This window comes from Panthera pardus, unplaced genomic scaffold (assembly GCF_024362965.1).
Source record: "Panthera pardus isolate Hobbes unplaced genomic scaffold, ASM2436296v1 HiC_scaffold_22, whole genome shotgun sequence".
Lineage (NCBI taxonomy): Eukaryota > Metazoa > Chordata > Mammalia > Carnivora > Felidae > Panthera > Panthera pardus.
Window position 1 is genome coordinate 46,689,806 of NW_026526788.1, and position 21,519 is coordinate 46,711,324.

The 21,519-nt window shown below is 41.5% G+C and overlaps 1 protein-coding gene across 2 annotated transcripts in view; it reads right to left on the minus strand.

Moving 5' to 3' along the window:
- Window positions 1-4,816: 4,816 nt before the first annotated feature.
- ERCC6 (ERCC excision repair 6, chromatin remodeling factor) overlaps window positions 4,817-21,519 on the minus strand; it is a 77,924-nt gene continuing 61,221 nt past the window's right edge. Inside the window, exons 12-21 of one of the 2 annotated variants that reach the window (XM_019444909.2) lie at window positions 19,074-19,169; window positions 16,404-16,619; window positions 15,599-15,709; window positions 15,073-15,192; window positions 14,556-14,650; window positions 12,740-12,885; window positions 11,950-12,654; window positions 10,011-10,215; window positions 9,348-9,426; window positions 4,817-7,976 (exon numbers count right to left, since the gene is read on the minus strand). In XM_019444909.2, the coding sequence (XP_019300454.2) occupies window positions 7,557-7,976; window positions 9,348-9,426; window positions 10,011-10,215; window positions 11,950-12,654; window positions 12,740-12,885; window positions 14,556-14,650; window positions 15,073-15,192; window positions 15,599-15,709; window positions 16,404-16,619; window positions 19,074-19,169 (2,193 nt within the window). In that variant the 3' untranslated portion in view covers window positions 4,817-7,556. Of the gene's footprint in view, window positions 7,977-9,347; window positions 9,687-10,010; window positions 10,216-11,949; window positions 12,655-12,739; window positions 12,886-14,555; window positions 14,651-15,072; window positions 15,193-15,598; window positions 15,710-16,403; window positions 16,620-19,073; window positions 19,170-21,519 lie in introns of both variants that reach the window. The other variant, XR_002078782.2, reaches the window with a different exon arrangement.

Consider the following 21,519-nt stretch of genomic DNA (forward strand, 5'->3'; position numbering starts at 1 on the left):
TGATCAAAATAAATCCACACAAACTAGAATGAAATGCAGAACACCAATGACAAAGAGATGATACCCACAAAGGAACAGCTTTGAAAACTTAGATAAAATGCACGATTTTGCAGAAAAAAATGTAACTTACCATATTGACTGAAAGCAATATTGAACACCTGGAAATATTTTAAGGGCTCTCACTTAAAATTCAGTGGCCTTTAGTACATTCACAATGTTGTGCAGCCACCAACTCTGTTTAGTTCCAAAACATCCTACTCACCTCCCAAAGAATACTGCGTACGTATTAAGCAGTCATTCCACATCCACTCCCCTACTCCCAGCCTCTGGTAACTTCCAGTCTACATCTAGCTCTATGGATTTGTCTATTCTGGACATTTCATATAAACAGAATCATACAGTATATAGTCTTTTCTGTCTGGCTTCTGTCACTTAGCGTAATATATTTGAGGTTCATCCATGTGGTAATATGTATCGGGCCTTCATTCTTTTTCATGGCAGAGTAATATTCCACGGCATGGGCATGCTATATTTTGTTTATCCATTCATCTGTCCTCCTTTACTCTTTTCTTTTGCATTGAATTCTTTTGTAATGTAGTATTTTAATTTCATTAATGATTTTTCACTATTTTTTTAGTTATTTTCTTAGCAGTTGCTCTAGGGTTTACCATATACCAGTTAACAGAATCTGTTAAAGATTGTTTTTCTAGTTTAATTCCAATGATGTATAGAAACATTATCCCTCTATAGCTCTATTGCCTTTTCCTCTTTTTTGCATTAGTTATACAGATTTATTAATGTTACAAACCCAACAGTACACTGTTATAATTATTATTTTGTCACCTGTCGCCATTTCATCAGCCCATTACAGCTCTGCTCCCACCCACCTCCTTTGTGTTGTTATTGGCAAAGGGTTGCACCTATACTACATTTCTGCATGTTATAGTCTCAACAATACAGTACACACATACTATTTTATACAATTGCTTTTTGAATCAGTTTAGGAAAGAAAGGAGAAAAAATATGCATTTATAGTGTCTTTTATAATGACACGATTACTTTTACTGGGGCTGTTTATGTGGACTTGCATTTCTATCTGAAATCACTTGCTTTCAGTTGGAAGAACTTCCTTTAGTATTTCTTGCTAGGCAGGACTGCTAGCAACAAACTTCCTGTTTTTATTTGGAAAAGTATGCATGCCATTTTTGAATAATATTTTTGCTGGATCTAGGATTCCTGATTGATAGTTTTATTTCTTTGAGCACTTTGAGTGTTGTCCCTGCTTTTTGACCTCTATTGTTTCTTCTGAGAAATTGGTCATCTTACTGAAGTTCCCGTGTAAATAATGCGGCATCTTTCACTTGCTACTTCCAAGATGTTCTGTCTTTGATTTCAGCATGTTTACTATGATGTGCCTGTAGGTCCCTTTGTGCTTATCCTGCTTGGAGTTCCTTGAGCTTCACGGATGTTTTTCAATAAACTTGGGAAGTTTTCAGCCATATTTCTTTGAATATTTTTTCTTTTTCTCTTCTCCTTCTGGTACTACCATTATGCACACATTGGTGTACCTAATGATATATTACATTTTTCTGAGGCTTTGTACATTTTTCATCATTCTTATTCTTCTCTGCTCTTTGGATAGCATCATCTCTATCAATCTATCTGTAAGTTGGTTGACCCTTCTTCCCTTTCAAATCTGCTGAGCCCATCTAAATTTTTAAATGTTATTATACTTTCCAAATTTTTTTTACAATTTATTTATTTTTGAGAGACAGAGCACCAGCTGGGTAGGGGCAGAGAGAGGGAGAGACAGAATCTGAAGCAGGCTCCTGGCTCTGAGCTGTCAGCACAGAGCCCAATGCAGGGCTTGAACCCATGAACTGTGAGATCATGACCTGAGCCAAAGTCGGATGCTTAACTGACTGAGCCACCCAGGCACTCCTGTTATTGTACTTTTTAACTCCATGAACTTAATCCCTGCAACTTGGAGCTGGAGGGAATGAGAAATGCTGGTCACATACTCCTCCCAGTGAGATACTGTACCCTTTGGGAACAGACGAAGGGAGCCCTGTCTTCGTGGCTAAATCCACCTGGATTACAGCATCTGTCATCACAGTGAGGTGGGAAAAGGCAGGGAAGAAATGGGTTGTGGCTCAAGAGTCACAGACTCTTGCTGTTCTTACCAAGATTTAGTTGATTTTCTTGACTGTGTCTTCATTTGCAGTATGTCCTTAGGACTATTTCCAGAAACATTAATCGATCTGGCAGGGGAGGGGGGCTCTCTTGATATTTTGTCCAGTTATAGTTGCTTCCTGGATAGCAGGTCCATGGACTCCCTAACACTGTCATTCTGGAAGTCTAAGAGATATTTTAATGCTGGAAAACTTGACTGTACTTTATGACACTAAGAGAGATATTTAAAGGAGAAAAACAGATCAGTAGATGCAGAAAAAGCATTTAATAAAATTCAGCACTGGATTTAGGACTGGAAAGGGCATTTTCTTAACCTGATAAAGACCATGTGCTAGAAAATAACAGCAACTGCATATTTAATGGTAAACTTTAGAAGTTTGTCTTTGATGTCAGGAATAAGACAAAGATGCCAATGGTTGTCACCTACATTATCAGGTTACCATATTGGAAGTATTTAAAGTATATAAGAATTGGAATGGAAGAATCACAATTGTCATTATTTGCAGTTGACACAATTGTTACACACACGACAATTTAGAGACTAATTAGTAAAATAGTTTAGCAGGGTTGCTACATACACACCACTATATGAAATCAACAGTATTCTTATCAACTAGAAAATGTCTTTCTAATGTTATTTATTGTAGCAACCAAAACTATAGGATAATTAGAAATAAATGTAAGATGTATATGATCTTATTGTAAGTGAAAGACCCGGTGGAATTAGGTCTTCATAATAAATATGTATTAAAAATGCCCTATTTAAAATATGGAACTAGGAACTAAGGCATTTTTGGAAGATGAGGGAAATCATTCTATCATATACAATAACCAATTATAAAGCTACAATGATTAAAACAGTGGGTTATTGGCAAAGTTAGATAGGTGGACCAATTTAACAGAAGCCCAGAAATATTCCCATAGTTACATGAAAATTGGATATAATCATAGCGACAGCCTCACAAATCAGGAAAGGATGAGCTATTTTTTTTAAACGTGCTAGAAAAATAACTATCCATATGGAATTTACAAGACAATTTATGAGAATGCAATAATGACATCAGGTTAGGAAAGGGATCCTCAAATAAGGAAAAATATGTAAAGACTGAATTTGACTACACTTAAATTTAAAACTTCTGTATGATAAATGGTATCATAAGGAAAGTAGATACATGAATGTTCTGATTCTCCAAATTTTTATGTAAGAAAGATCTCCAACGAAAACTAAAAATCTATATAATACCTAGGAATAAGCCTAATATGAAAAGTGGCAAGATCTTTATGAAGAAAGTTATTAAAATTTTATCCAAGAATATAAAAAACTTAATAATTAACAAAATGAGACCTATCATGATCCTAATGGGAAAATTTGTATTAATTTGAAGAAGTCTATTATCCTCAAGTCAATAAACTAATGCAATCCCAATCAAAAGAACAATACAATCTCAGTGACATTATAAACTGATTCTAAGACTCACCTGGAACAGGAAATATACAAGATGACAATGGGAGCAGAGGCAGGGAGGACTAGGAACTTGCCTATAGAAAGCAAAACATAGTACAAAATCAAATGATAGTGAAGAGTGTGGTTGGTAGAATAGACATCTAGATCCATTCTCCTTGAAAAGACAACTTAGCATATGATACACCTGGCATTTCAAATGGGTGGAGAAAAGAATGAACGGAGAAAAGAATGAACAGAGAAAAGAATGAAGAATGAAAAAGTTCAATAATAGTTGGGGCAATTGCCTCTTCATTTTTCTTTGGGGGGAGGGACCCTGAAAGATTAGTAACCAATTGTAAAACTAGACCAACATATGAACAAGCAACACTCAAGAGAATCTACAAATGGCCAAAAAACATGGAAATCTTTGGTTTTCAGGGAAATTCAAGCTCAAACAAGGTGTTTTCAAACACAAGACTTGTTAAAAACAAAACAAACATCCCAAGATTGATGCTACCTACTGTTGGCAAGGGTGTGGAGAATGGGGTCCTTTCATGGATGGAGTATAAACGGAAGGAAGCAGTTTCACTATATCCATTAAAATTAAAATCTATGTAACTTTTAAAAAAATTTTGAGAGAGAGTGTAGGTCAGGGAGAGGGGCAGAGGTAGAGAGTGAGAATCTTTTTTTTTTTTTAATATTTATTTCTTTTTCGGAGATAGAGCACAAGCAGGGGAGGGGCAGAGAGAGAGGGAGACACAGAATCTGAAGCAGGCTTCAGGCTCTGAGCTGTCAGCACAGAGCCCAATGCGGGGCTTGAACTCACGAACTGCGAGATCATGACCCAGGCCGAAGTCAGACGCCTAACTGACTGAGCCACCCAGGCGCCCCGAATCTTAAGCAGGCTCCATGCTCAGTGCAGAACCCAATCCAGAACTCAATCCCACGACCTTGGGATCACCCGACTGACTGAGCCACCCAGGCACCCTGAAAAAAATCTAAGTTTTAAACCAGCAGTTCCATGAAGGTAAAGCCATAATTGTAGGGATGAAAAGATATCTTGCATATAATGTTCAATGAAAAGCTAGCTGCAAAAAGGATGACATAATCCCATCTACATAGATCACATACCTAAAACAAAACTGGAGGCTGTAATAAACAGACTATAAAAGGCAGCGGTTAAATCAGGAATTTATTTTATTCTTAAGGAACAGGTAAAAAGAAAGCAGTTCAAGGCTGGCAGGCCAGCTTTTCCAGCCTCAACACACGACCTATGTCGATCCCATGTCACTGCTTAAGGTCCCCCGGACGTCTCGGCAAGAAGAGTGTACACCAGTCCCTTATTTAAGGGCCCGATCTGGAAGTTCTGCTCATATCCCATTGCCCAGTCACAGGGCCACACTTAACTATAAGGGAGGCCGGGAAGTCAAGTCTGCAGCTGAGTAGTCACGTACCCAGGTAAAACTCAGGAAATCTTGTCAGTAAAGGAAAAGGGGAAAACGCACATGAGAGCAGCAGTCTCTGCCATGGGTATTTATAAGTGCCTGGGACACAGCCTGGAAGAATACACACGACATACAGTACTTATCTCTGGGACAGGAGCAAGAACAGCGAGGAGACAAAGTATTGCCTGAAATTTTTTACACAGTGATAGTATATTCATGTATAAATTAAGGAAGTTTTAAAATTACAGAAAATTTTATAGCTTGATACCAATATAACATGTTAAATACATTAAACCTATCTACATTGTACAAAGCCTTTAAAGTTCCAAAAAGTAGATTTTATCTAAATGAATAAGTTACTATTATTAAAATCATGACCCTTAGAGCATCGTCCTCTAAGCCTGTCCACCTGGGAGGCATGGTGACAGTGTTCATAGATGTCACACTGAGACACAGGCAGAGCAGCGACCTGCCCGAGGTCCCAGCATGCCAGTGGTAGTGCTGAGACAAGAACTGGAGTGAGGACCACCCTGCTTTGACTGCATCATCCCTTTTGATAGCATTTTCTACTTGACAAGAAGGCTGCAACTTCTCTTGCTCAGCAGAGTTCAGATCTCAGACAAGAAAGATAGAGTGAACTAAATTCAATCAAAGAACAAGGGGGAAGTAGTTTTCTTATAGGCTGATTATTACAAAATTAAATAAAAAAAAGAACTTCCCAGTTCTTCCCAGAACTTCCCAGGGAGTTTTAACTCCCTTCTGAGCCAAATTCTCAAGTTCAGGATTTATTGAGCTGTTTAAAAATCCCATCTATGACTTCTAGATAAAGACAGCAGACTAAAGAAAATAATAGCATCTTCTTCCTCTAACATATAAATCACTCTAAAAACAGAATAAGATGAATAAGACAGATTTTTTTTTTTTTAAAAAGCAGAAAATCCTAGTGGGAATGACTCTCTGCCATCTCCTGTCTACGGGTAGGGATGCCTGGGCCCAGGCTATCAAACAGAACCTCAGACCAGAGAGGTAAAATGCAAATCCTCCAACCAGGGCTGTGTGGTGCCCAGCAGAGGCTCTCCCGGACCCCCAACCCAAGTCCTTTCCCTTCCCTCTGCGTCACAGGGAAGAACATACAGATATGGGCAGAGCGGCTCTCTTGCAGCAGAAGCAAGATGTAAAGAAATGGCATAGGAGGAAGGCAAGCCTGATACAGAAAAGGCAGACAGGAAATATAGCAGGCCAGAGAAAACAAATCCAAGAAACAAACTGCACTGTGACCGCTCTAGAAGAAATGCAAGCAATACAACGAACTTAAGAAAACAAGATTTCAGAGCTGAGATGATAAAACAAAGGGCAGGAAACGAGAAAATCAAGGCTAAGAAAACAGAGGATCAGAACAACACCATCACAACGGCCAGGAAACAGCTACAAAGCAAACCTCTGGAGCAGGAGAGTCACAGCAAATGCAAAGCACAAAGACAGATGAAAACCGCTGGACAGAAGATAACACACAAGGGGAACGACGGTGCCTAACACAAAGTAATCAGCATCCTCAGAAAGCAAACAACAAATAAAATAAAAAATGCTCCAAGTTACCGCTCAGCATGTGAACAGAGGGAGCAGTCCGCCAGGGTGGTCACTACACAGTAATCATGGTATATCGGCTGTGGTCTGGAATGACATTTGCGTGCACGTGTATGTTGGTGGTTTCATTTGTACTTACTTTTGGTTCTGCTTAAAGTTTTGTGTATTTTTTTAAGATAACACATTTTATATTCCTAAAAGACAGTCCCCATAGGGGGGAAGAAGATGCACTTGGCTTAAAGTAAAGCCAACATAAGCTTAGTAACACTACAACCTTCTGCAAGTATAGGTCTTATTTATTACCAAGCTATTTCATGCTTTACTAATGAAAATGCCTGCTGATTTAACAGTACCTTAAAAGGAAGACTATGAGACAGATATATTCATAAGACACCAAATCTCATTTTTTATGGGTAACAAATAAGTTTAAATGTTTAAAACCTATGCCCCCAAAATAAGTTATCTGTTACCAGATATTGATGAACTAATTTATTGAACAGGTCTGAATGAATATAAGACATGTTTTTAGCACCAATAAAAGAATTCTTGAGATTTCTGGTCTACAAACATCTAAACGAGCAGTAATGTGCTCCCCGACAGCATCTTTTGGGTAGAGGAACAAATGCGATCCAAAGATTAACTATCAGGTCCCTGATTTTATAACATAATTCATAGTGCCAAAATGAAAATATCAACCCAAGTATTTTTAAAACTTTTAAGTTTTGGAGATGAATGTCTTCTTCCTTGAAATTTTAAATTATGAGGTAGATATCATTCAAAGTAAACATCAAATGCAGCCAACTTCTGTTGACAAACATGATTATTAGTTATAGGATTAATAACCAGAAATTTCCATTAGGAAAAGTCAACTGAAAGTTTAGAAAGTAATGTCAGCAGTATTCTGGCTTGAGTTTCCAAATTCCTTCACCACTAGAAGTCCTATGAAAAGTGCACAGATTTCTCAATAGTTCTCGAAAGACACAAGACTGTGAGGCTGATAACTTGCACTCGAACTCCTGCAGGATCTCCCGAGTGCTGGCCTGGCCATCAACACGGGCCTGAAAAGCAATGAAGTTTCTCATTTCCACCAGCAGATCATCGTGTTCCGTGGTGGTAGATGGCGGAGCAGATGCCTCTTGGTGCGCACTGTCACTTTCCAGTCGCTCTGGCAGAATCAGGTGGTTCCTAGCTCTCATTTTAGCCAACAGTGAAGACGAAGGGAGGGCCCCGGGTGAAGACTCTGCATCTTCCACTTTTCCACTGAAGTGCTCACAAGCATTATCCTTTCCATCCTTTCTCGTGACGCCGTCCTGGAGAAAGAAGACCACTGCAGTGATATGCCAGCTTCTAATTCACGCTCCTACTACTTCCCCCAAAACACTGAGGAGCCATAAGCAAATACTAGAGCCCAGGGTAGTGAGGCTGACAGGAAAGAATGAGATGGCATCGAACAAAAAGGGGCAGGGGGCATGTCAAGCACTGAAACCCACCCACCATTATATACCATTTTTCTAAAAACCCAATTCCCCCAAACTACACTCTTCACTCCATCCCTTTCTGTGTGGTGAGAGGACGGGGATGGGCAGGGGGCAGGGGTTGCAGCCTCCCTTCGGTGGGAAAGCCGGCTCTAGGAGGTGCGGGTTGTGCAGACTTTTCCTGTCCTTCCTCGCAAGCCCACCCTGATCCAGGCACCGTGGGCTAAGAACAATCGTAGAGCTGCACTTCCTTCTCTTCACTTTTAAATCTTTTGACTCTTTCCTACTTTACACCTCATGTGAGTTTCCCTAGAGCAACAACACAAATCTAACCTTTTTCACATCCCTATTGCTAAAAGAACAGAACATGGAAAGTCAAAGAAACGTTCTCTGTTCTACACGTGTTCATATTAATCGAAAATAGGAGTCTGAGGGGTGCCTGGGTGGCTCAGTCGGTTGAGCATCAACCCAACTTCAGTTCAGGTCATGATCTCACAGTTTGTGAGTTCGAGCCCTGCGTCGGGCTTGGTGGTGACAGCTCAGAGCCTTGAGCCTGCTTCGGATCCTGTGTCTCCCTCTCTCTCTGTGCCTCCCCCACTCATGCTGTATCTCTCTCTCAAAAATAAACATTAAAAAAATTTTTTTTTTTTTTTTAAGTTTGAAACAGGAGTCTGAACTTGGGGAGTTTTCAACTTTTATCAGTAACATAACCCTTAACTAGCAAAGACCAAAGAGAGCACTGAATGATAGAGTCTGGTCCAGTCTTTACTCAGTGAAGCACTCAGGGCATCCGGGGGTTACAGGACAGGGAGAGATGGGCACAAGGTTCTAGTGGCTAGTAAATTACAAACAACATCCCAGGCAGTTTTCTCAACATTCACGTTAGAGGGTAGGGCTCTCCAGAACTGGTACGTCACCACCGAACGGAGCAGGCTGCAGGGGCAGCAACTCCCACATCCTCTATCCCTGTGTTAACTTTCTGAGGGCAAAACAGAGATTCTGCTGTAGATTTGGGTTAAAGACTGTCTTTTACAAAGTTGGCTGGTCCTTTCAGTTTCACATGAAAGTGCTTCATTAATCAGAGCATACAACACAGATACTGGGGGCCATTATGCCAGCGATTTTCTTCACATCTGAATCAGGTTAAATTTTCACAGCAGTTCTATTAAGACTCACACACGAAAAGCAGACAGGCTATCATATTACCTGGCATTTCTCCTTTGAAGATGTTGAAGAAGGATGCTGCAGAGAGAAGTTGGAATTCCTTTTCTGACCAAATCTACTCCTAAATAAGGAAAAGAGCCACAGTAGATGAAATGTTTGCTCCTGTGGTCTTAGAGATGAAAATGCCCTTCCAAAACTTAATCTTTTGCTGGAAAATTTTCTTCTTCATGGTTACTCTTTCATAACCATGATGCTCATCCCCTTCAGTCTTTCTACGTTGCTCTCCTGGGAAGTCACAGCTGCATCTCAAGTAAGAACCACTCAGTATCTTGTTCAACAAGTGATGGCAACTACCCACAAATTCCAGGTAGAAAGATTATTCTGAACAAATGAACCGAATAGCATAGTAGTTACTGATTGCTGAACACTGGCTAATCATCTTAAGTTTAGTTATTATTCTGTATCTCTTATTTTTAACATCTCTTGAGCAAAACAGATCATGCCGCCTTCCCTGAAAACTCAGCTTTGGAAGGCAGGAGACAGTGTGAGGAAGAACGTAAGACTATAAATGTTTTTCCCCAAGTCATGCAAATCTGATTGACCCAACCCCTCCCTGCAAGACTTTCTACCACGCCTGCCCTGGCTTTATTCCTGGCCTAGGCGGTTTGGCCACCTCACATGCATGGGAGAGCAGCAATCTCTTACTTTATTCCTGCTGGTGCACCAGAAACCCCCCGATGGCCTGTCCAGGTGGGAACACCGGACACTGCTCCCAGACACCGTTGACGAGAGAGCCTCAGCGCTTTCAGGGCATCCTGGGCCACTCGGTTGGCCTCTGCCTCCACCAGCACATAATCTGGATTGGCCCCATCTATGATGGCATCGTGTTTCATGACACTGTGCACACCAACTAACAAGAACAAAGGAAACAGTAATATGTTATTCCGGTTTGTACACAATATGTTTTCTTCTATATTGGCTAGTCTTGTTGTGGGTGGAGGAAAAACAATGAACATTTTTAGCTGCCATTTGCCAAGTTGACTATCATGACCCAGGAACTTTATAAATGCTGTTGCTAGTCACCTTCATCACCACCCTACAAGGTATGTGGGGATTACTAATGACCCTCAACATATCTGCTACCTGGAAATTTTTAAAACCGTCTATTAATTCTTTACTGAAGGGAAAAATGTAAAAATATAAGCCAGAATTATAGAGTTTCTAAAAACTAATGATCATGAAAATGCCACTTATCAGCAGAATTTAATGAAGTTTTCAGTGGTAAATTCATAGCCTTAAATATTTATGTATCAATAAAAATGAAAGAATAAAAATGAATTTCTTTTTTTATTTTAAAAAAGCATTTTTCTCTTTTTGAGTTAGAGAGAGAGTACCCTTGGGCTTGTCCCCTACATGCACAGACGAGGTGGGGAGGGGCAGAGGGACAGGGAGAGAGAAAATCTTAAGCAGGCTCTAAGCCCATCACAGAGCCTGACTCAGGGCTTGATCTCACAATTGTGAGATCATGACCTGAGCCAAAATCAAGAGTCACGCACTTAACTGACTGAGCCACCCAGGCGCCCCAAATGAATTAACAAATTTCTAAGTCAGTCTTATAAAAATTAAGCCAAAAAAACTCACCAAAACGCAAAAAAAAAAAAAAAAAAAAAAAAAAAGGAAGCACGGGGAAGAAAATAATAAAGATAAAAGCAAAAATTAATGAGGTAGAGAACGATAGACCTAATTAATAAATCAAAATGCTGATTTAAAAAAAAAAAATCACAAACAAACCACTAGCTTAACCTGACCGAAAAAAAAGTGTGGCAGAAATCTACAAAATTAGAAATGACAAGGGAGCAACTGTCTTGAAACAGAAGCAAGTTTCTAAAAAATTACAATAACATTTTCAATGCCTCTATGCAAATAAACTTGAAAACTAAACAAAAGAGATCATTTCCTAGGAAAACAGACCAGTAAATGGAAAAGAAATAGAAGGTAGGAGGCCCAGAGGGTTTCCTTCTGAAATGCCATACAGAAACCTGCCCTCCCGAATTGAGACCCACAAACGGTGATCTCTGGTCACTCGGGCCATCACACTGTGAACACGATGACTGCAGAGGCCTGAACAAGACAACATTCCCAGGGATGACTACGCTGTGCAGGACTGCCTGTCCTCCCTGGTCCTGAGCAACTGTGGAATCTGCTTTCCTGATTGTTCTCCCTCGATATTAGTGATCAGCTTTCCCACTTCCAGAGTGCCTGCCTCTGGCCACGTCCCTGCCTCTCCCCTATGACGGTTACTTTAATCTCCTGTGCTGGAAAATGACATAAATATAGCATGTCCAGGAACTTCCTATTAGTGTTCAGGTCACACAAATCTACTTAAAGCACTGCACCCCTCCTGTATGTGGTTGTAAGTCAAGTACTGTTGTTCCCCAAAGGTTCAATTTCTTTGAGGTCTTCAGAAAAGAGAGGTGAATAAGATTTTCAAAATGTCACTATATTCCAAATCTGAATTTTAGAAGAAAAACTACTTCCAGCTGAGAGCCCATTTGGCCCTGTGAGTAAAGGCTGCTACTGCTACAAAGAGCCTACCCATCTTCTGTTCCTAGCACACCTGTGGCATATTCAGCAAAAAGATTACCTGACTTTTTGAAAAGCTTTTCCAAGACATAATCGTCATTGCTCTGCGGGCTGGCCTCATTCTCATTTTCACTGTCTTGCTTCTGGTACCGCCTTTTCTTCACTAGGTGTGGAATTCGAGTTCCTTCAAACTTGGCATCTCTGCGATGCTTAGAGTTCTTAGGCTTTTGCTTCAGCCTGCGATGGTGTGGGGTCTCTTCTTCTGGTGCGCTATGTTTTGTTTTAGACTTGTGCTTATAAAAATTATTTTCCGTTTGCTTATTCTCCCGAAGAGGGTCTGTTGGAGCCTGGCAGCTTTCTCTTTTGTCAGAAAGACCTTGTTTTTCATGGATGCTTTCTTCACTAGACAGTCCATCCATTTTGCTGATTCCTGGAGAATCTGAACATTCCCCATGTCCACTAATCACTGATGACTCCTCTGGTCTAGACACTGCACTTGTCTCTTCTCCAGGCCCATCACCACCAGTCAGATCTCTAGGCGTTCGAGGGGCATCTTTCAAAGGATCAGATGTTACTTGATCAGATGTTACTGCATTTACTTCAGCTCCTGTCGCTGTAGACTTTTCTTCAGATGATGTGGCATCATTTGCAGATGCATTAGAATCAGGGCACTTTTTGCACATTGAAACATTAGGGTCTGTTCCAAAGGCTGGCAGAAGTTTTCTTTTTAAAAGGCGTTTGGGAGTCTGAACATCTGAACCAGTTCCTATAAAGGGGAAAAGCACACTCAAGTTACACTACATAATTCTGCCGTGATTTACTACTCTAAGTTAAGTTACTTTATGTAATACCTGCAAAAATAGCACTTGTTTCAGTGCTCTGGGATGCATCGGGGCTTGTCAGAGTGAACAGCTCATAAAGATCGTTGGACTTGAAAAATCGCCTTTGCTTCGGATCTTTCAGCACTCTATTTGTCAAAAACTGCTTGAAAATTTGTCTAAAAAGATAAAAATTAAACTCGTATGAAACAATGCTTAGCCGTGCCTCAAAATCCTAATTATAAAACTATGACTGATATGATAACTGCAGCTGAACAAATGTCTAAATAATACCCAAACTTCTTGCCTTGGAAAATTACAATTCAGAAAGTACATGAAACATTGGATGGTCTCCATGTTTTATAGAATCTGAAATACAAAGAATATCATATTATTTATACCCAGTGAGCTTTTTCAACCTCCAAGATTCATCACATGTCAGACAACACTTTTCTATATGTAATCATGTGATTCACAGCCTCTCTGAGCTGGAAGGAGTCAGCTTCCTGGCAGGTCCCCTGCCCTGCCCTCTTCAGGACCCTTCCATGATGGCATTCGGGAAACTCTCTTAACTGAGCTTTGTACTTGAAGCCGTCTCACCCACTTCCGCGTGCTGATTCACACTCTATGCTGAAGCTCCACACCATCATCACCCCTGCCCAGACGTCCCCACAAAGCAGTCCTGCCCCTATCACCCAGGCTACAACATGTCTCTCTAAAAGGAAGCTCTCCCTCACAGGACTCAGCTCATCTCCAGCCTTCTCAGAATAAGGACTTGAGGGGGCACCTGGGTAGCTCAGTCAGTTAAGCGTCCAACTTCAGTTCAGGTCATGATCTCACGGTTCATGAGTTCGAGCCCCACGCTGGGCTCTGTGCTGACAGCTCGGAGCCTGGAGCCTGGAGCCTGCTTCAGATTCTGTGTCTCCCTCTCTCTCTGCCCTTCCCCCAGTCACACTCTGTCTCTCTCTCTCTCTCTCAAAAATAAACATTAAAAAAATTACAAAAAAAAAGAATAAGAACTTGAAGAACACACACCTATCTGGCAGTAACCCAGTGCAGGGTAGAAAGCAGGAAGCCTTGCTTTAAGAGCTGGGGTACAGTTTGAGAATAAAGTCTTCAGCAGAGGAGGGGGGAGAAGGTGGCAGTATCTCCACCCCACTGTTAAAGCGACCTTTGCCCAAACCCCTACTCATTGTAGAGAGAGATGGAAAAAGAAACAGGTATCCTGGTCAACCTGTCTCTCAGGGGCATCTGAACCAGGCTACCCCACACTGATCACACCTGCATGTTATGTGAAAATTTCAGTATGTATTTCAACTCTGTCACTTCTTAAAATTTTTGAAAAAAGATGGTACACTATAGTAGATAGGTACGTTTCTCTTAAATAAGTTAACATGAAGTTTACACATAAGCAGTCCTTGATGTTTAATAAGGTACGAAGACATTCAGGTTCAAAGACTTTTACTTTTTTTTTTTTAATATTAAGTAAACTCCATCCCCAATGTGGGGCTTGAACCCATGAACCCGAGATCAAGAGTCACATGCTCTACTGACAGCCACCCAGGCACCCCAAAGACATTTTCTAAAAACTCAAAATAAGCCATCTGAGCTTACTTTAATAAGAAAAAATACAAAACCAAAACAACAACCAAAAAAAAACCCCCCAAACCCTCACATATCCTTTAAGTTACAGCAACTATTGCTCTAAGATGAAAAGACTTTTAAAGCAATACATGAAAAAAATTCCCAGCTCCAAGCCCTGGAGGCATACTTCTAGATCTACATCCTGCACACGCCGCAGCGGGGAGAGCAGTCTCCAGTCAAGGAGCGAGCAGCCATCTGTACTGACCGGTGGTAAATCTTTTCTTCGATGGTGCCTGCAGTCAGCAGCCTGTACACCGTCACTTGCTTCTTCTGGCCGATCCTCCAGGCTCGCTCCCGGGCCTGCAGCAGAGAGATGCATGGTAACAAGCACCCTTCCCAATGACAAGCACTTACCAAAAGAGAGACAGCCAGTTGCTTCCTTCCCCTGCCAAAGCTAAAATTTTGGCTACTGATGCTAAAATACATATAAGGCCTATTAAGGAAGATAAATAGGCAGGTGACAAAGGCAGACGGAGCCATCTCCACCTGAAAAACAATGTGTGTAACTTTGCACTCTCTCTCTGTACCCCAGGTGTAGCGATGAATGTTACAGATAAACTGCTGGAGACTCTTCCTGTCTGTGAGGCCAGACGGTATCTTCCTCCACGCTGAAGACTGGGCAACAACCAAGATGTCAGCTCCATGCAGAAGCTGACAGGGGCGCCGAAGGACACTCCCAAGTGCTGGCCACTCACCTGTATGCCACTAATACACTCCCTTACCTGTGTGTCTGTACTTGGGTTCCAGTCGGGATCATAGATGATGACTCTGTTTGCCCCCGTCAGGTTGACTCCTATGCCACCCACCCGAGTGGTCAGAAGAAACACAAATATAGATGTGTCCTAGAGGTAAGATGTGCAACTTTTAGCATGCTCATTTAAGACTAGTTACAGCTCTTCACCTCTGTCTTTACATACTCTACACATGGAAACCTCTTCCCAATACAAAAAATGGGTTATGTCCTGGAGACCGTGGGTCAGTCAAGATCTCATCTCACAACTCCTACTTTTAGTATCAATTATATTAGAAATATCTCAGAGTTGGCTTTTCAAGAAGGAATACACATTCTTTGTTTAGACACACAAACATACACAAAATACAGAAATGCACAGAGTTTAAAGCACTAAGTCTCTCCCTACCCACTGCCTATTCCCCATGTACGCATGGCTCAGGTGAGTGAAGCTATTCTCCTTCCTTCCTCTGCACAGAGTAGCACTACTTGGTTTTACTGTTATATACACTGGTTACCTCGTTGTATCTTGTAATCAGTGGTTGTCTTGAAGCTATTGCAGTGGTACCATCCATCTTGAGGTAAGAATACTTTTGGGCTCTAAGGAATACTTCAAGTATGTCCAACATCTGTTTGGGAGAGGGGGGAGGGGAAAAGAGTTTAAAAATCAAAAATACACTTGCAGTGAGTACTCTCACATTTCTCTAAACAGTCAAACCTTCCCCAACAGGCTTAAATTAAAAGGGGCTTCTTGCTCTGAGGCAGATAAATATAATACTTACTACAAGAGTATTTTTGGTATTTCTCTACTATTAATTCTTCTCAGTTTTGTAAAGAGCAGGACATCTATTTGAGTTCAGACCCAAACCTACCCACACCCTAGAATCACATGGTAAACCTTTTTTTTTTTTTTTTTTAATGTTTATTTTTGACAGAGAGAGACAGAGCATGAGTGGGGGAGGGGCAGAGAGAGAGGGGGAGACAGAATCTGAAGCAGGCTCCAGGCTCGGAGCTGTCAGCACAGAGCCCGACGCGGGGCTTGAACTCACGGATCGCGAGATCATGACCTGAGCCGAAGTCAGACACTCAATTGACTGAGCCACCCAGGCGCCCCTTTGGTAAACCTTTTTAAAAAGCTAACTTCTAGGCACCAATTCTAGAGAAAGATCCAAGCTCCCAAAGACATCTGTAGGCTTTCCACCTTAGTATCAGGGGGTGAATTTGCTTTTAAAATCATTATTTTAAATTACATCTCATTTTTAAAATTACTGGTTGTTAAGTCTTAAAGAATTGTTGTTTCTTGTATGAGGTCTGTATACTCACTTGTCTTGACTGCGAAAATAGCAATACTCGTTGACCTTGTTTGTGCCATATTTTCAACAAGGACTCAACTACTATCATTTTCCCAGAACGTTTCCAGTATCCAAACTGATCTTCTTCTAGTTCATCATCTGGAATACCTCTGAGATTCTTGGGGCCTCCAGAAAAGAGATCAGGGTGGTTGCAGATTTTTCTTAGGGCTACAAGTCCAGAGAAAATCTATGGTATAAAAGAATTACGTGCATTTGATTATCCCACTTAAATAACATTCGCTTGGAAAGGGAGGGAAGGATGATATTCAGTATGTAACACAGATTAAAAAGGAATTCTTCACCAGTTTCTTAGCTTCCTCCACATCCACAGCATATTAGGAGCTGGAAGAAATCAACCTTCATTCATCTTCTATCTTGCTAAGGTAAGTAAGTTCTCTAGAAACAAAAACATCCTATTGGACTGAACATCTACTGGTCATATTTAATTTACTGATGATTTATTTTCTCTCACTAGAAAAAAAGGTATGCAGTTCACAGCATATAAAAACTGACTCATCTTTTATGTGAATAAAAACATGCCCATCTAAATGTGGAGAAATCGGGCAGGTGACTGAACAAATGCATTTAAATATTACTAAGTACACCTCACTGAAAGTTCTGCAGTTGAACATGAGTCAGAGGTTGAAGTTCCATTTACTTTTAACTTTTTTTTTTTTAATGTTTATTTAGTTTTGAGAGAGAGACACACAGAGTACGAACAGGGGAGGGGCAGAGAGAGAAGGAAACACAGAATCTGAAGCGGGGTCCAGGCTCTGAACTGTCAGCACAGAGCCTGACACAGGGCTCAAACCCACAAACCATGAGCTCATGACCTGAGCCAAAGTTTAGACGCTTAACCGACTGAGCCACCCAGGCGCCCCAAGTTCCATTTACTTTTATATTAGAATATCAGAAAACGTGTCTGCCTGGAAAATATGCAAATGGGAAAGACATGAGGGTGGTTCATTCAGCAGAAGGGCGTAAGAAGAGACCAGGAGTGCCTGCCCTCCAGGCTCCCAGCAGAAGGGCATCCTTCACAGCTTTCTGAGTATGACTCAAATCAAGCTCAGGAGTATAAAAGCTCAAGTAGAAAAAGATGAACCATAAGTGAAGTCAACAATGGTAGTTTTAACTAGCAAACAACAGTTAAACAAAATAAACAATAAAAAAATCTGAACAAATCAGGAACATTGTCAAAATTCCTCCAGTCATCTGTAACTCTCCATCTGCCTCTAGATCTGTGCCTCCAATACAGTGGTCACAGCCACAGAGGGCTACTATGCACACACAGTGTGGCTAGTGCAGGGGCACCTGGGTGGCTCAGTGGGTTGAGCATTCAACTCTTGGTTTCAGCTCAGGTCATGATCTTGTGGTTTCATGGGTTCAAGTCCCACATCGGGCTCTGAGCTGGCAGTGCAGAGCCTGCTTGGGATCCTCTCTCTCTTTCTGCCCCTTCCTGATTCGCACTCTCTCTCTCAAAAATAAATTAATTAAAAAAATAATAAAGCATGGTAGTCCAAATTGAGATGTGCTGCAAATGTAAAATATCCAATTTTAAAGATGTAGTTTTAAAAAAGGTAAAATATTTCATTAATAATTTAAAATGTTTGATTATGTATTAAAATGACATTTTAGATACATACATCAGGTTAAATAAAATTCATTATCAAAATTGATTTCACTTCCTTTTACCTTTTTTAATGTGACTAGGACAATTTAAAATCCCATATGCAGCTGGCATTGTGTATCTACGGGTTGGTGCTAATCTAGACCACCTACGGCTTCCCAATTCAGAGGCACACGAAGCTAAGTTAAGGGACGATTTTGGAGAGATGAATAAATGTGAATGATTGAAGAACCTCCCATAGATGCCAAAGACAGATGAAGTAAGAAACTGTGCACTGAAAGAACTGAAATGACTTCATCTGGAAGAAACAGCACGCAGACAGTACAGGACACGGGCAGCCCGTCACCCATTCTCATCTCTTTGTCAACCTCTGTGTATAAGCAGGGAAGTGTGTTTTGGAGAGTAAGGTGCTTGCCACTCAGCTGTACCTCCCAGGAGGACAGACCAAAGACTAAGGAAGTTTTATGTGTCAAATAAACAAAACACAATTCACACTTTAGGACACTGAAGCACAATGAAATTGAACAGTTTATACGGAGCTTCAAACTAAATGCTGATTATAAGGCGACTATGCTTATTGAATAGACCTTTACCCCCACCTACTGCTGAGTACTGCCAGTAACTAAAATGTTATCACTCACACAAACATTTATAATCCTAATTCTTCCTTCACGCACCTGCTAACCCCAGCAGTCCAGAGCCACTTCCCTGCTTTCTGCAAAGGACGAGACATCCCTGCAGGACTCACCACTACAGACCCTGTGTCTGGCACTACTCTTCTGGACCACGAGACGTGGGGCTCAAGTGTAACCGTGCTGCAATACAGGCAAAAGGAAGCATGCTCAAATGGAACTGTATGTTCTCTTACTTCTGGAAGGGCTTTGAATTAAGTGACGGTGCACACCCGAATGTTTCTAAGAGGTAACCATGAATCCTTGACTAGTCCTAGGTTCCTTTCCTCCCCTGCTTCCCTGCTCCACAATTCATTTCTCTACTTTCCATTATTTAGCTGACCTGCATATCTCCATTAAGAATTCTGTAAACTTCTTTGGAATCAATAAAATTTTGGTAGACTTTAAGTTGTTCCTCTGTAAGACGGCAAAATAGGACCTATAGGGGAGGAAAAAAAGAGAATTTTTTTTTAAAAACTGTGAAAATAATTAAAATACCAACAAAATTTTCCAATTAAAAATGCACAACACATACAATTTTAACAATGTACTTCTTATTTTAAAAAGCCAAAATTGTGCCACATCTCAAGGTGAACAAAAACATAGTCACCCCTTTACATCAGCCCCTCCATTTCTGTCATCCATCCACCTCCAGATTCCCACCCACTCTCCCAACAGTCCCTGAAGACTGGCTTCCTCTCCACAACAAAGTTCAGGGACAGGTGCACAGAGCCTCCTGCATCCTAGCCTCCAAGAGTTCAGACCATGTCACCACCTGTGCCCCGCTCCCACCTTCACTTCCGTAGACCTGACCAGGGACCCTACCCTCGCCTGACTTGTTCCCTTTCCTGGAGATGGAAGCACAGGTCCGTAAGTTTACCAGACTCGCCCACCCTCCCAACCCAACTGTGCCTGTTACTCCATGCCAGAACATTCCTTGATTTTCTGCCTCTCAATCCTCCTTTTTCCACGTCCACTGCCGCCACCTCATGGCTTGACACTATTCCTTAGTCATTAAAACAAGACATTCTCCTTCAGCTACCCCTTTGCCACCCGCTATGTCTGCCTTGTAAACTTTCAAATGAAGACTGACTCAACCACCTGCCTTCTCTAATCCTTTCTGGTAAAGTACTGAGCACTGCTGAAGAACACTACCCATCGGGGCAGTGTCCTGCCACTCCTGCTCCTGGTCTCCAGGGGAAGTCTCTATGCACTCCCCACTCAGCACCTTCTATAAACCTAGAACAACTGTGACAACACTCCTCATTCTCCCCAAGCCTCCCACCTACCCACCACCTTTGTTACCCACCTTTGTCTCAACCTCTACTTAAAAGCAATCAAACGGACAAAACATCAAAAATAGAAACTGAAGCTATCAGTCATGATTCCCTGACTTTCACTTCCTAAAATTGATCTACTTTATCCACCTCACCTGGTTTTCCTTTATCCTCAGAACAGCTTCCTATTTGCAATCGGGGCAACCCTTTGACCTTCACACTGGATCTGAAAACCCTCTCCTCTTCCTTACACCTAAGTGCTCCACCACCTTACACTTTCCAAAATCTGAGGGGGAAAACTGCCTGAATGGATTATGCACAATCACCATCCCCACATCCTCTCCTGGACCCAGCACAAGCCTGGAGCACATCCACCAGGAAACTGCCGTGGATGAGGTCACTAATAACTTCCTGGCAGCCGGCCACACAGGGACCCTAGACCTCATGATCCATTTCCCCTACCCTACCTCCTGCCTTTCTACGTAGGCCTCCTATCCTCCTGGCTAGTCCCTCCTGATACCCTCTCCACAACACTGCAGCTTTTCTCTTCTCGTTCCGTGCATGGGCCTCAGGCAAACTCATCCCTGCCTGTAACTTTCACCCCTTCCCTGCTCAGAGGTCACAACTACATCCCAGCCTAGAACTCTCCTCAGAACCCAAGACTCATTTATAATTGCCTTTTAAGCAGGCAGATATTTCGTGGGTGCTTCAAACGACCCGAATTAAACTCGTCAGCTGTCTCCTCCATGTTCTGTCCTTTGAAGCCTCTGGCAGCAGATCCATCCCATCAACTACACAGGAAACCCCTCCTTGGTTCAGACTCATCTTTCCCCTCAGACTCTATAAGGACCGGCTAACTCATCCCTGTGCCTCCATTTTCCTTCTCCTCCAATGCGTTCATATGCTGCCTGAGTAATCTTTCTAAAATATGAACCTGAGTATATGTAATTCCTGATTTCTTAAACTCATATTTCAGTCCTTTGAATACAAAGGCAACAGGGAAAAGCATTTCCTGTTAATTACAAAGTTAACTGAACAAATTATTCACCAGATGCTTCATGTACGCAAATCACTGTTTTAGGTGTTACGTGGCATTTTAAGATGGGTAAGACAAAGTCCCAACCTCAAGGAATTCTAGTCAAGAGCCTCGTGGGATCTTAAAACTCCTGTGTGTAGGTTTGCTGGAGTGTGGGATGGGTGGATGCAGTGGGGTGGAAAACCTCCAGGAAGAGGGAACGTCCAAGCACATGGAAAGACAAGTGGCTCATGTTTGGAAAACAAGAAGTGATTTGCTTTGGCTACTACATGGAATATAAAAAAGACACATTCTGGGACTCCACAGCAAAAATAAATTGGTGCATATAAGCTAAATCAGGTATTCTTGATGGGAAGAGGGACATTGAAGATAACTGGCAGGAAGATGAGCCTTGGAAAAACTAATCCAGCAACACTATGCAATACTGAGGAGAGTGCCAATCAATGGTGGAAAACGAGACAGACACTGGCTGCATT